The 15,333-nt window shown below is 46.7% G+C and overlaps 1 protein-coding gene across 2 annotated transcripts in view; it reads left to right on the top strand.

The window, feature by feature from the left end:
- The window catches only part of BAALC (BAALC binder of MAP3K1 and KLF4), a 328,207-nt gene that overhangs the window by 43,503 nt on the left and 269,371 nt on the right, over positions 1-15,333 (top strand). Inside the window, exons 2-3 of one of the 2 annotated variants that reach the window (XM_072949593.1) lie at positions 687-853; positions 11,961-14,334. In XM_072949593.1, coding sequence (XP_072805694.1) covers positions 687-853; positions 11,961-12,071 — 278 coding nt within the window. In that variant the 3' untranslated portion in view covers positions 12,072-14,334. Of the gene's footprint in view, positions 1-686; positions 854-11,960; positions 14,335-15,333 lie in introns of those variants that run through there. The other variant, XM_072949594.1, reaches the window with a different exon arrangement.

The raw sequence follows: 15,333 nt of genomic DNA on the forward strand, positions 1-15,333 counted from the left end.
CCTTTGTCTCCCACTTGGCACTCCGGTCGTGCCCCCTGGGCCACCTTTTACCTTCAGTCAGATACTCTTTATCCATGAACTCCTCGCTGTAGTCTTCCTCTTGCTTCTCAATGAGGCCATATTTAAACTTCATTCTATCATTTCTTTGGTATTTGTTATGGGAGTAAAACATGCTCAGCCCAACACCTTAAAATGGAATTATGTTAAAAAACGATGTATAGCCTTCAAACCAGTAATCCCACTTCTAGGAATGTATCCTAAGGAAGTAATTAAGAATAAATCAACCCAAGGGGCTTCATCACAGTAACATTTGTTATGAAAAAGTAGCAAAGAACCAGTTGGAGGGGATTAGTTAAATAGATGGTGACACATCTATACAATGACAAAGTGTGTGAAAAGTAATATGGCAGAATATCTAATGGCATGGACAAGTGTCACTGATGTATTAATAAGTAAAAATTTTAGGTTACAAAATTACTTTACAGTCTCATTTTTGTAAAAAACAAACAAACAAACAAAAAACCAACCCATGCATGTTTGTATAGAAAACGGTAGCTCTGCATGGTGAGATTCTGCGTGACTTTTATTTCTTCTTTTTTGCTGTCTTTCCCCCACAGTCTTGGGGATTGTTTGCAGCAACTGCCACATGCACGACTCTACTGCCATCTTCTGCTTCCCTCCCCTAGGTGTGCTTGAAGACGGATTGTCCTCCAGCGGTGTGTCCCGATCTACAGCCCCAGGTGGAATGCCCAACGCAGAGAAGAAGATGAGCTGTGGGACCCAGTGCCCGAATCCCCAGAGCCTCAGCTCAGGCCCCCTGACCCAGAAACAGAATGGCCTCCGGACCACCGAGGTAGGTCACAGAACAGACTTGGGATGGGAGAAAGGGGGAGAGGCTTGCTTCAGGGCAGAGCCAAGCTGAGACGGTACCCAGGGACAGAGCAGGGAAGGAGCCAGCTCACCTTGCCAGAGGAAGTCCTCCACCCACCCTGTGAAAAGTGTCGCAAAGAAAATAGCAAGACCCACCCCCCCACCCCCGCCTTGAGTGTTGCTGTGTTTTGTTGAATTAGCGGAAACGGGTCCTAGAAACGGGTCCTAGATATCTGCGCTCTAAAGGAAGCGTGTGTTTGTTTAAATACAGCTTTGTTCAAGGATCTGCTTTTCTGTTGCAGTTCTCCTCATCTTGATAGTGAGGACGATACTGGTTACAGGAACCAGGCTCTGGCCAGCCGTCGGCCAGGTCAGGGGTTGGCAGGGAAGGGGAGAGAAGGGCATATGTAGTACGCGTCCTACCTCACACCCTCCGACCGACCGTGGCCGTGGGAGGGTCCCCAGGAGGGCTCTGGTTGCAGAACGTGGTGACAGCATCACCCCTGCACCGTTGCTTTTGGAGATGAGGCAGGGCTGCGGAGCCCCTGGACCTTAGCTGGCAGCCCTCCCAGTTCTTCCTTCTCTCTCAGAGCTGTTGTTGGGAAGCGTTCCTCTTGCTGCCCTGGCTCCCCCCGTGGGGACATTCTTCCCTCTCACTTCCTCATTCCCCCCCCCCGTGCTTCCTGCCCCCTCCCCTCCCCACCCCTCCCCCTCTCCTCCCTCGCTTCCCCCTCCCCCTACCATCAAAGCCCACTGCGGACCTGCTTACCAACACTCCAAACCCATCTTTCCCCTCTCCTCTGTCAGTGTTTACTGGTCCCGTCCCTCAGGCCAACACTGTTTTCTGAAAATCCATCTGGGTTATCCAATGATGGAATTCTTGGCCACATCAGAGAGTTACCTATCTAAGCTTTGGTCAGAAAACCTCTTGCAAATTCAGCTCTAATGCTCATGAACTAAGTGGCCTTGCAGGAATCACTCAATCTCTCAGAGTCTCGGGTTCCTTATCCACACAGTGGAAATAAGACCAAAATGAGAGAACAGATGGTTCTTTGTAAACTGCTCTTTGTAAACTGAGAAGTGCTGTGAGAAAGGCGGTGAGGATTCACAGGGGTGGGTAGGCACACAGCACCGTAACCCAAGTAAAGGAAAAACGTGGTTTTTCAGACACATAGAAGGTCATGCGTGGAAGGTAGATATGAGGGCAGTGGTGGCCTCCTGGGGTCCTGTATTGCCTGCTTTGTCTGTGCATAAGCTGTTAGCTCGGAGCCTTCGAGAGGCCTAAGCACCACTGCCATCTCCCAAGACAGCCTGGACCCCACAGAACTACGCTCAGAAGCTTGGTCACTGCTCTAGTGCAGGCCTGGACTTTTGTTCCCAGCCTCCTCCCCACACTTGTGGCCTGACCCTCTGAGTCAGGGTGTGCCATGGGAAGAGGGAAGCAGCTTTTCTTGGTATGTGCTTACTTTCCCACCTCACTGCCATCATCCATCACTTTAAAATTGTATTCTGCTATTTGTGGAGTGCTTTTAGGTGTACTGGCTCTTTCAGTTTTCCCAGGAGCATTGGAAAGTAAGCATCATTCCATTTTTATAGACAAGGAAACTGAGATCCACGTAACAGATGACCTGAACAGGTCATGTAAGTGCCAGAGTTGGGTGTTGGTAATTTTAATTTGAAACAGGTGACTATTAGAAAAGTGGATCATAGAGACCTTAGAGAATGTTTTTGTTGACAAATGATGTATTAGTCAGCTATGGCCACAATAATGCTCCATAACAAAGCAAATCAACTTTAAGTGGCTTAAAACAACAATCTTTTTTTTTCTTACAATCAGCTGCAACTTGAATGGCTAGGCCTGACTTTAGGCTCCAGCTCCAGGTCTAGCTCAGTCTGTTCCATGTATATTATTCTGAGAATCAGGCTAAAAGAGCAGTAGCCCCCTGAGGTATATTCTCAGCTATGGCAGAAATCCAACAGTGCAAAACCAAACTACTCAAATATATCTTATGCTTCTGCTCACACCATACTGTCTAACCTCTAACTGGCCAAAGGAAGTCCTGGACAAATCTAACATCAACAGGGAAGAAAGTGTACTCTGTCCCCAGTGGGGAGACAGCAAAGGGTTAGGGGCAATAGTGCAATCTACCACATATAACACACTTATAGAAAAGCGTACACATCAGTTATAAGTTCAATTAATTTTTAAAAGGTGACACATCCACATAACCATCTTTCATGTGGAGACACAGGACATCATCACTATTCCAAAAATGCCCCCATGCCCTTCACCGTGGTGCCTGGGATGTGTCAGTCATCATCTGCACCCTCTCCTGCCCACAACATTACCACTCTTCTGATATCTGGCATCATAGACCAGCTTTGTTTATTTTTGACTTTTATGAATGGAATCTACAATTTGTGCTCTTTTGTGTCTGGCTCCTTCTGTGCAACAGTCTCCTAGTGAGAATCATCCGTGTTGTTGTGAGGTGCAGAAATGCCCTCATTTTCCTTGTTATGTATATTCCACTAAATGGAAACACCGCAATTTAACCATTGTACTGGAGGGAAATTTGGGTGGTTTCCAGTTTGGAGCTGTTGTGAACCACACAGCTGTTACCATTCTTGTGCATGCCCTTTGGTGGACATCCACCTCTTTGGGGTGTGTACCCAGGAGCAGAATTCCTGACTCATAGAATGGGGATGTATCTGACTCTAAGAGATAGTGACAAACAGTTTTCCAAAGTGGTTATATCACCTTACACGCTAACCAGCAGCAGTTGAGTTCCAGTTACGAACCTTAGGAATTTAAGGCCAGTGAGTTGTGCTTAGTCCTGTGTTTCTTAGACCCGTGAGAGCAGCCTTCTAGGTGTGGCAGAGGGTGCTAAGCACTTGGTTATCTTGCCTCACTTAACTCTCACAGTGACTCCGCAAAGCTGGCACTGCTGTCTCCAGCTCACAGATGAGAATGGAGGCTCAGAGGCAGCTCAGGACAGCCCTGCCCACGCCACACATGCATGCGCTCCAGGAGCTCGTATGGTAGTTCAGATAGGGCCAGGTGCTGCCAGCCCACCCGGCGCTCCAGCCGCAGAGAAAATTGTGTCACAGGGGAGTGAGGACCACACACTTCTGACCAGCACAGCCCCGGGGGCAGATGGCTCACACTGATAAGCTGTCCACACAACTTCTGTTTCACAATTCAATGAACAATGGCTGTATTGTCGGTATTTCCAAAATAAGATCAGGGAGCAGATAGCTTCAGTTTTTAGTGTTCAGGCAGTTGCCAAAGTGCATCAGTGTTCTTCATGTCCCGAGACCTCACCAGCCACCAGGTGCTCTGACTTCCTCAAAGACTAAGGTTTTCTACCTAATGGGTTGGCTTACAAGTCTACCTCTGATTGAAGCTCTGTTAGCGGAGCTATCTCAGACCAACACCGCTCTCAGCTCCCTAGGATCTGCCTAAAGAAAATAATTTTCTTTCTTTTCTGGCTCAGGCTGTATCCATTTGCCTCTTCCGGTCTTCCTTTGCTCCCCTAAGATGACCTAGTCCCACTTCCCAGAGTTGCCCTGGACGTCACTGGGCCACTGGCTGATGATTCTTGGGCACTTTCGAAAAGTTTTCCTTCTCCAGAAGAACCCGTTCATGAAGCTCATGTCCTCATGCATGGGTCTACGCGGTGTTCCCGTCAGATTTACAAACCAAGGTTGTGTGTTAAAGGCAGTCCTCGCGAGGCCTGGAAAGTTTCCTCATCAGTTCCTGTAAGCACTCTGTGGGTTCATTCATCTAATGTTCGTTCACTGAGCCCCGTCTGGGTACCAGGCATGGGTGTGATGCCAACGATCCGGGAGTGGAAAAGGCACGCATGCCCTTTGCTCTGAAACAGCTGCCAATTTTAATGGCACTGCATGTGGGGGTTCTGATAATACAGAATAAAAGAACAAGCCTTCTAGACTTGAAATGGTGCTGTGAAGGAAATAAAAGGCCACCAGTTGGGGATAGCAACTACTCTATTTAGCATAGGTGCGACCCCACAGTTCATCGCTTTCTGAAGAGCGATGAGGGGCTGCTGATGGTGTGGAAGCCTGTGAGCAACAGCATCTTGTGAACTGATCCCTGCTCTGCTCCAGGGCCCACCGAGGAAACCACATCTTCCTTCTTTCAATTCTCTCTGGCTCCTGTCTCATGCCAGGTGTTAATAGGTGCTAACTGGCAGAAAGAATGTGATAAAAATGATCTTTCACAAATTGGAACTGACTGTCTCGGTGGGGAGCTCTTCCTCTATTAAACCTCGATTTCTTCCAGTTGCTTGGGACCTGTCTGACTGCACAGCATCTGATAAATCATCCGCTGTCTCCTTCCCCCAGCCCCTTCCCTGAGCTCGACAGATAACGCGAGGGGAAGCTCTGTAGCTGCTGCTTCTCTCCTGCTAATTAGTTGCTGAGGAACTCCGGGCCACCTCCAGACACTTCCTCTCCAACCTGGAAGTGCCATTCCTTCAGGCTGAGGACCCTTGTTTTTCTCCCCAAGAAGTACCTCCTCAAGTATTCAGCTCAGGGAGAAGCGTGGCTCTGGGAGACGGAGCTGAGTCTGTGGCAGGCCTCCGGGTGAGCCTTCACATCTTCCAAAGCTGCATCTTTCCCAGTTGCTTTATCACTCTTGGCAAAGTGGCTGTGCCAAAGAAATCAGCCGATACCTGGACTGATTTCTCAGCTAGGTAGCCTCCTCCTTCTGCTCTTGCTCCTCCCTCCCTGCTGTGTCTGGCTGTCGGTGAGGCTTAGTGCGGTCCAGGAAAGATAGGTGAAGCCTTAGAGGTGTGAAAATGGCCAGAGAGGGACGCCTGATCCCGAAAGGAGGATGGGACCAGCCCAGAATTTCTCCTGGATGGTGGTAATATCGAGATCCACAGAGAGAGTTTGGAAAGTCAATGTGAGTTTCTTCTAGAAAAACAAAAACATGACAATAAAGGAAAGAGAACAAAAGAAACCATTGGGGAAAGACAGGAAGAGCTGTTAGAAGGAGACTTTGATTCATATTCCAGTTTGAGCCAGGGTGGAGGTGGGAATGGGAAGCAATGTAGCAGCACAGGGACGTGGAGAGAGAGAGAGAGAGTGTGTGTGTGTGTGATGATTTCCACAGTGCATCGTATATCAGCTGCTACCTTATGTAGATGAAGAATTGCAAGACTCACTGTTCATCTCAGGGTCTGCAGAAAGACCAATTCGATTAGAAGACTCTCAGGGTAGAGACTTCCTTATTGTTCTTTATATTCTTCCCTTGCCCCCTGAGCCCACTTCAGGGATGAGCACCTGCTGTGTACTCACTAATTGTGGACTGAATGGGATCGCCAGGACTTCATCAAGATAATAATGGTTTCCCACGGCTCCACTCCCTGCTCTGTCCCCTGCTCCAGTGCACCTTCGTATGATTGATGGCTGTTCTGTGGGAGCCCAGTTGCTTTTCTAAAGCAGGTTCTACTGCCCTCCCAGTGTTTGATCTTTCTGAGGTATAAGCTGAAAAGGCAACAACTCCTTTTGACACCGGCTACCTGATAAATAAAACCCCCTAGGCTGAGTTAGCACAGGGCTGTGGTCTGCACAGGATCTGCTTTAGGCCTGGGGAGCGCTTGAGAGTTTTGCTTGAGGCAGGGTCTGATCTCTTTCTTCGGAGGCTAGCATCCTGGCCCCTGGTGGAGATGCCAAGATCAGATGTTTCCTGGATGACCTCTCTTTAATGCCAGTGAAGCAGCCGCAAATAAATTCATGGAATTTGGGAACAGCTAGAGGGTTGGTATTGTCTGCCTCCCTTTAATGGAACTCTACTGAATAGAAGAAAAGTGTCTTGAGTTGCAGCTGACAAGGCTCAGGCTTTCATCTTTTGGGAAGGAACTAACATTTTCAAAGCATCTGTTGTGAGCCAGACACACTATATATATATGGCGTTATCTTTAACCCTCACAACTCCAAGTGCTCAGTAGCATCATTCCCCACCTGGGAAGACAGGCCTGGGAAGGTTAGGTATTTGGCCAGGGTGGCACTGGGAGTAGTGATTTGGCCGTGTTGGAGTCTGAAGCCTCTGAAACCCATGATCTTCCTCCCCATTACCTGAAACGAAATGGTGGAGAATTTAGAGTGAGCGCTGGCAATTGCGGGAGGCTGGGTGTAAGATTAAAGCCTACATCCAGCCTCCCACAGTCTTTAGTTCAATTCACCGCCTATATTGACTTTGACCTTGGGCATATTGCTTTAGCCCAAGCAACTTCAGCTGCCTCATTGGGAAATGTGAACACAGCTACGTTCCAGGCCGTCCCTCGGGGATGATGCAAGAGCAATCAATAGTGAACATAACTGACATCCTGTAGGAAAGTTCTAGAATGTTTAGGCAGGGCAGTGCAAGCAGGTTCTCTTCCCAGCGTTTTTGTTTTTCTCTTTCTGAAGATGTGTCTTCACACATGTGTTCCTCATCAAATTATTTGTCGGATGTCTATTATGTGATAGGCACTTGGCTAGACTCTGGGGATACTGTAGTGAACCCACCCACTGGGTCTCTACCTTCTTGAATCTTATAATCTGATGAGAATGCAAAAAAAAAAAACTAGTTAACAAGCAGATAAACATATCATCTAAACCCCAGTTAAAGGCTAGGAAGTGCAGAGCGTGGGGGAGGGAATAAGATGGCCCCATGCTGGGTCTGCTTAGAAAGTCCCTACAATGCTCCTAAGAAGTGATTAGCCATGGTTACCTCTGCGGAAAGCACAGCATGGCCAGAGCATGGGATCAAGTGTCCACTTTTCACCGTGCCTCTCTCTCCTCTTTGAATTTCTTTTCCCATAATTATGGATCCTTTTTTATCATTAAAAAATACTAGTTATACAGCAAATCGGTGTCTGATAAATCGTGAACTCAGTAAACCTTGTTTTCCTTCGTTGTCTGCAAGGAACCATGAAAAGGCTCATACAGCCCCATGGAAAGTGTATTTGTGGAGTCAAAGTCAAGCAGAGAACATCGCTGTTTCCGTCTAGGGGGAAGTGAGAAAAGGCCAAGTAACCTTAGCGGCCCTCCTTCCGCAGGAATGAGCTGGGTCGTTGACTTCTAGACCCCAAGAGAAATGCATCCATCTGCTGGGAAGTTACCACAGTCAGCCTGGTTTCCCTGGACAAATGGCAGACGGTACATTACTTTTAATTAATGAGGCAAGTATCAAGAAGACTAAAATCTATGATTCTAAACCTGCAGAAATTAACACGAGGCAAGAGAAGAATAGAAAAGCTGTAAAACTGGGTGAGAAACAAGCGTGTGGCTCATGAACAAGAGTCAGTGGTGATAAAATTCACAAAACAAGAATCTTGGAAGCGGAGGAAGGATGGAATCAGCAGGCAGCTGTGAAAAGAAAAGGTGCCAATAGGTTTCTCTCATCATTGAGTCGGGAACCATAAGATTTTTATTTTGAAGCCAGTAATTGCAATAGGGATGTATTTTCTTTTCCTGTCTTTAAACAAAGAGGGTTGGATGTCAAATCGAAAGGTTTGGCTGTATATATCTATGTATAACTGAATCACTATGCTGTACACTAGAAACTGACACAACATTGTAAATCAACTATAATCCAATGTTTAAAAAAAAAGGTTTAGCTGGCTAGAAACCATGTCAGAGGGAAAATAGCTATCTATGTTGTACAAAGTGTCACAATCCCAGAGGTACAAGTGGTATAATTGTTCCATGTATCTGAATAGCTCTTTTCTCATAGGCAGGCAAAGCTACTGTCTTTCTTTTCTTTTCTTTTCTTTTTTTTTTTTTTGCCAAGGGGAGAGCAATCCCTTATTACTGAGATTGAAATCTAGTGGCGTCTACAGTAACCGATGGATTGGTACGGGCAAGTCCAAGAAGTTCTAAGAGAGGCAGCCCTCACTCTCCTGAGGGGCAGAGACAGGGCCAGTGGGTCAAGCTGCAGGAAGTGGGGGATGCCAGGTCGTGCGTGGTCAGGGGCTGGCTCCAGACCAGCTACGGCATCTCTCAGCCTTGGGCCTGGCTGTGGGAGCCCCAGCTCCCCATGCTCTGAATCATGAGGAACAGCCACTGCCTCCCCTCCAAAGGTCCGATGACAAGGACACACGTCAGGCTGGTAGCCATGAACCCCGTCTTCAGCTCAGTGAACGTCTGGCTGTGCGTCTCGATGCAGTGGAGGTCGGTGTCTAGGCGGCCAAAGATGAACTGCTCCTGCTCCTCTTCTATGTAAAATTCTAAAGGAAAGTTAAAGTTTTCAGGAAAGACCCACCATGACTTGATCTCCATGTCCTGAACCCCTCCTGCCTGATGCTGAGCAGGGGCAAGTTCAAGTAACTTCTCAGAATAGGGCTTAGAAGAAATCCCAAAGCTACTTATTTCTTGAAACGTCTAGAAAAAATATCTGGCACTGTGGTTCTCTTTCTCATTTTCTTTCTCCCTCTCGGTTGAACTTCAAATCTGAGGTTTCCAAGTTGTACCTAGATTTCAGCAACGACCAACCACACCGCTGTAAAAGGGGTGGGGACCTCTCTGATGTGGCAAGCTTCTCTTTTATAAAACGCTTCCGAGTCACTACATGGTTGTTCTAGTTGTGTAAGTCGCCAAATTAAATATGGTGTGACTATTTGAAAGTGAATTTGTTTATGGCTTGGACCCTTCTGTGCCCATCATTAGGATACAGAGCTCCAGTTTTTTCTCTGTCCAAATGTGGAACTTACAGAGTTATGGTTGTTGTTGGTATTTAGAAATAATCATAGCAATCATTATAGTTTCATTAGAATAAGAGAGTTTTCATTTGAAACTTGATCTGTTTGACTGACATCATTCTGCAAATAGAATTAATGTCAAAATCTATATAATTGGGGTGAGTAGCTGTCCTGGTTTGCAGAGGCCTGAGGTGGTTCCCAGAATGTGGGACTTTCAGTTTGAAAATGGAAAGGTCGTGGGCCAACCAGGAGAAGCTGATCACCCTACTAATGCTCAGTGATGTGCTTGATTCTCTCCAAAAAAAACACTAAGAAGTAGGCATTATTTTCCCCATTTCAGGTAAGGGAACCGAGATTCAGAGGCTGAAGCAATGTCCCGTACAGCGCTATGGTGGGTCTAGGTCTGTCTGGCCCCAAAGCTTGTCCTCTGAACATCTCCACTGTCAGGCTTTTGATACACAGGTTTAAGAAATTGCCCCTCTGTACTTGAGATGCAAACCATACATATTCTGTGGCTATTCTGGGAATGACTGTTTTGTGGCCTTTGATTCTTAAACAGGCTGGAAAATGAAGAATCATCCGACTATTGAAGGTTTGCTTAGATCTTTCAGCTTGGGAAGGCAGACTGAAACACTGAGCAGAGCACTTTCTGTGTAGAATCTTTAATAACTTTTTGTGAAATCCTGCCAGTGACTCTAAAGAAAAGCAGTTACGCCATTGGGAACGTTTACGTTTCCATTCTGGAAAGCTCTCTTACTGCCCACCCGTTTGAGAGGAATGCTGCCCTCACCTTGGCTCATTTTAAATACAGCCTCTGTGTTACCATTCCACGTCTCAGTCCTCTAAGCTTTTCTGCAATAACACCTGAAATGGAAATCAAATGGATTTAGCCTCAAAATTGCCACACTTTTCTTTAGGAAACAGAATTGGTTGTGGGGCTTTATGAATTCTCTGCTTTGAGGGGAAAGCAAACCCATAAAAGTCACTGCTAGCCCAGTGCCAGTTCCAGCTTGGAGGAGCTGAGTGTACGACTGAGTCCTCAGGCAGCACTGACTACTGATTGTTAAAGCAAGGATGCGCTCACACATGTGGTGTGCTTATTCGTTCATTCATCCATTTATTCAACGGAAGTTAAATTGAGGGCCCGCAATGTCTCAGACTATGCTAGGCACTGGGAACTTGAAGAGGAAAACAATGAATTCCTATCTCATGAAATCAATAGATAAGACTAAAGTTGCATACAATCAAAATGATCCTTAAGCATCAAATTACCCATTGAGTATTATCTGAGGTCAGGTTCCCTGGAAGCAGAGCCTGAGATGAGGATTCTTGTGCAAGTAAGTGAGTGAAAGAGTAGTATTGGGTGGAACCCGTACAGTAGTAGGGGATGCAGGGTTGGGGCAGAGGACTGAGTTCAGCAAATACGTGAGCTCAGCTGAACACTGTAGTGCAGCCTTAGCCTGACCCCACGGGGAGCTCTGGGACGTGCAGGGCATCATAGATTTACACCCCTGAAGGCAGAAGGGCCAGCCTTTTATATTCCCAACCATCAGGCATTGGCTTTGGGCTGTCTCTAGGAAGTAGGGTGTGCCCGCTTTTGTATTTCTGGGTGAGGTGGCTCTAGTCAGACGAGGGCAGTTCTCAAAAGAAGGGTGCAGCTATGAGTGGTTAGCAGCCAAAACCCAAAGCAGCTAATGGATGGATGCACCAGCCAAGTAAAGAGAATCGGAGAGGGGCGTCACCAGAAGCTACACACAGGGTGTAGGTGACATGTTAGAAAATGCATATCATTTGTTAATAAATACACCAGAGCAATTAATCTTTCTCCAGTGGTGCAACAGTCCAGCATTTCCTGAGATGCACTACTGACGAAGTAGATGGCTTGTGTTCAGGGACCATGTTGTATGAAAAATATGTATCTATCAACCCTAGACTCTCACCCAGCATGGGGAGATGCTCCCACAACTTGAGTGACTATTTTCCAGGAAGCAGTTGTCATTATATGGGATGTCATTATACGGGATGTTCATTGGGAAGTGCTCTGTCCACACTCGTGGGAGAGGGGCTGGAAGCAGGAGTGGGCAGAGGGAGAAGTGGAGCCACAGTACAGGCCTGACCTCAGCCTGCGCTGCACCCACCCCAGGGGGAGCTCTGAAGCGTCATTTGGCAGTGCTTTACCAAGGCTTTCTATGCACTAGGTTGACATTAGAGACTCAGCAGAGCAGCCTATGAGGAGTATATGGGCTTGGGTCTTTGTGGGTCATTCTTCTTGCTTCTGTGTGTGTGCATGTGCATGTAACAATCTCAAGAGATTACTGCAAATATGAGGGCCTTTGGGTTATTTCCTAGTAACCTGATTCACCGTGTTAAACTTTTTAACAGGCTAAAAGAGATGCTAAGCGAACGTCTGCAAAGGAAGTCACCATTAATGTCCCAGACAGCATCCGACAGGTGGACCGAAGTCGAAGAATCACAAAGAACTGTGTCAACTAGCAGAGTGCAATTGAAGGGCAGATGGGCTTCGCTGGTGCCCTTCACATCCTGGATCCATCGAGGAACCTTGAAGAAGTGGGTGGCCCTGGCCGCACTGGCCACTGCCTAGTGCCTTGGGAGACCCTCACCCGGCAGCCACCCGCTGCCAGAGCTGTTGGGATGTTCTCAGCCTCCTGTCTATCATGTAAATGTGTAGGGTAATAAACTGCCGATGTGTGTTAGTTAGGTTGGCCTCTTGCAACTCCTGCAGTGTGGTCTGATGGAAAAGCGGTGAGCTAAAGTCACAGGCCGGTTTAGGAAACAGGGAGGCAGAAGCGGTGGTTCCTGGCTGAAGGAGAGTTGGTTCTGAGCTCTCCCGGCTGCAGTGGTGTGCCCTGTCAGGAAGCGTATCCTTTCATTCTTCCTTTCAAATACCGCCATCAAAGCTTACCATGTTCACTTAAAAGCTGGCTCCCACCCAACTCTAAGCCCATACAAATGTTTCCTGTATGAGAAGTCAAGAAACAGGAAAACTCTGTTATTCTTGTTTCCTTAGCTCAGTCTGAGACAGATTCAGATCCAATTTTACACAGACTAACCCCACCATCACCCAGGGCATGTCCCAGGGAGGCCTCTGTGTTGCAGTCACACCATTTCTCATCTCCCTTCAACGTCCCCCACGCCGGCACCCTCGTCAGCCTCTGAACCGTAATGTCACAGTCATGGTCAGTGCGTCCCATCTCCAGGCTCAGCAGACATTGCATTTTTCCAGCTTTCCACTTCCCTCTGCTTGTGTTCATGAGCGGTTTTTCTCTCCAATCAGGTCATTTGCAATTGTTAGTCAGAGGCCAGACACTGCTCAGAAGAGGGAGGAAATCCGAACACGTCAGCTTCCCTTGGCCTCTCAGCACACGGCCCCAGGACTGCGTCATTTTGGTATCTAAAAGGAATCATTTTAGAAAGTCAGTACCTGGTCGGTGTGTGGTCACACTGACATTAGATTGACATGCTCTGTGTTAGAAATCAGGTAACTGATAGAAAACTGTAAAATGATTATAAATCAATAAAAAATGTTTAAAAAAAGAAATCAGGTAGCTGAGGCAGAAAAATTTTTTTTTGATAGAAATAAAATTTTCTAGCATTTCTTTAAACATGTTAAGTTGGAAGTATTTTCCTCCAAAGTAATGTAGCATGATTTTTAAAGGACTGTTAATATGCCAGCGACTGGGAAAGGTAGGACTAAAGTTGTACCAAATGACATCAATAAACTTCATGTTTAGCAGAAATAGGCAGCCTGATGGTGTGTGTTTATCTAACATGGTCCAGAGAATTGACACCAGCGGGTTAAAGATTCAGATACTCAGCCTCCTTACCTGTCAACTCTGTTATTTCTCAGACACAAGTGGGCAATGTCCTTCCTTCCTTCCTTCCTTCCTTCCTTCCTTCCGTTGATTGTATATTTATTCATTAAACATTAAATGCCAACCCTGTGTCAGGTACCATGTGGATGCTGAGAGGTTTGGAGTCTGGCCAGTCATGACTGTATATCCTGACTCTGGCAGTGAACTTCATAACCAGGAGAGTGGCTTAGATGCAGTGAGAATTGGTCTGCAATGTAATCTCACTTTTATATTCAGGATAGATTTCTTCCCCAAACTCCAGATCTGGGCATTCTCCTAATCACTGTACAAGCCTTTACCAACCACAAAACTACAGTTTTCTCAAACCTTTATCATTTTGTGATTCTCTGAGAAAGGGCTTTTCGGGAACTTCATGTTCCAAAACTTAAATAAAATAAAATAAAGCAAAGCCTGTGGCTCCCATGTCCCCTCTAGCATTACTCAGCAGGAGCCACCAACTGCCAAAGGCTGGCACTGATCCTGCAGGTTCAAGGGCTCGCTGTCCCAGGGCACGTGCACTGTGCTTTTGTGCTAGTGCTCCTTCACCACTCACTGTGCTGCCAGCCACGGGCTAAGCCTCATTTCTCTTTACAACCTTGTGTTTGCGTCACTTAACCGCTGCACGTTGTTTGGAATTTATCAACTTCAGAGTGTGTCTCTGCTTTATATAGAAACAGTTTCTCACTTCTGGAGGAGAAGGGAATGCAGGGCATGTATGATCTTCCCCTCTCCAGAACAATCTGGATTTCACCAAGACTGGAAGTCAAACCGTGTTACTGGAACTTTTTCATGTGTGTATGATACAGAAACTGATTCTTACTGTCCTCTTAGTGGAACGCTTCCTATTGCAAAGTTTGTGTCAATAAAGTCATGAATTTCAAACATATGGACAGTTACAGAGAATCTTTACTGGACCCCTTAAATTTGTATATAGAGCTGCTTAGATTTTTTTTTCTTTTTAAACAAAGGGCTTTTACATAATCCTCCAAAAGCCTTGTGAAATAGGCAAGAAGAACACTATTAGCCCCCATTTACAGATTAAAAAGTATTTATGGTCCATTCAACCAGTAAGTGGCAGAGCAGGGACTCAAGTGAGGGAAGTTTACCTGCAAATCCAGTGCTTTTTTGATCGTATCATATGAGGCCTTTCCCAGCAGGAAGGTCTAGCATGGCTGGGTGACTCATTTGAAGGGGAATTGTCACAGAGCTGAGATTAAGCTGATCCCAAGTCTAAGAGGGTGACAGCAGTGATAAGATCTCCCCAAATAGGAGAGGGCTGGTGGGGTCCTGGGGAGTTTGGGTCTGGCCAAGCTCCCTTATCCCTCCAGAGATGGTGACTGACCTAGTGTGAGAGGGCATCTTGGGAGAAAGAAAGAGGAGAGACTTCATGATTCAGAGAAGATTGAAATTGCACCCCCTCAGAAGAGCACCTAAAGGTGACAGAAGCCATGGCAGCCAAAGCCTGAGCCCTCTCTGGGAGCACAGGCAAAGGACTATACCTGCTCATCCTTTCCCAGCTGCCACCTCCCCTGTGCTCCCACTGCCCGCTCACCCCTACCCGCCCAGGCCACCTGAACACACTCCTCACACTCCTTGTCTGAGCCCTGCTAACTGTGTATGACCCCCACTTACCCTACTCACTGGTTGCCCCACATGCCACAGAAATGTATCCCATCCACATTTGCTCCCCTAAGCAGGGTTTGCAAAACTGGCAGCTCTGCTGAACCAGATGGCAGGTGTGCTTTGTTTGGTTGTTATGGTGTTAAAACTTGAGAATTTCACAGAAAAGTCAGCTCCGGGAGAGATTTCTAGGTTCAAACTCCAGTATCCATTCTCTTCTTCCTTAGTTGGGTGCACCCCAACTCAGAATAAAGATTATACTT

Source organism: Vicugna pacos, chromosome 25, assembly GCF_048564905.1.
Source record: "Vicugna pacos chromosome 25, VicPac4, whole genome shotgun sequence".
Lineage (NCBI taxonomy): Eukaryota > Metazoa > Chordata > Mammalia > Artiodactyla > Camelidae > Vicugna > Vicugna pacos.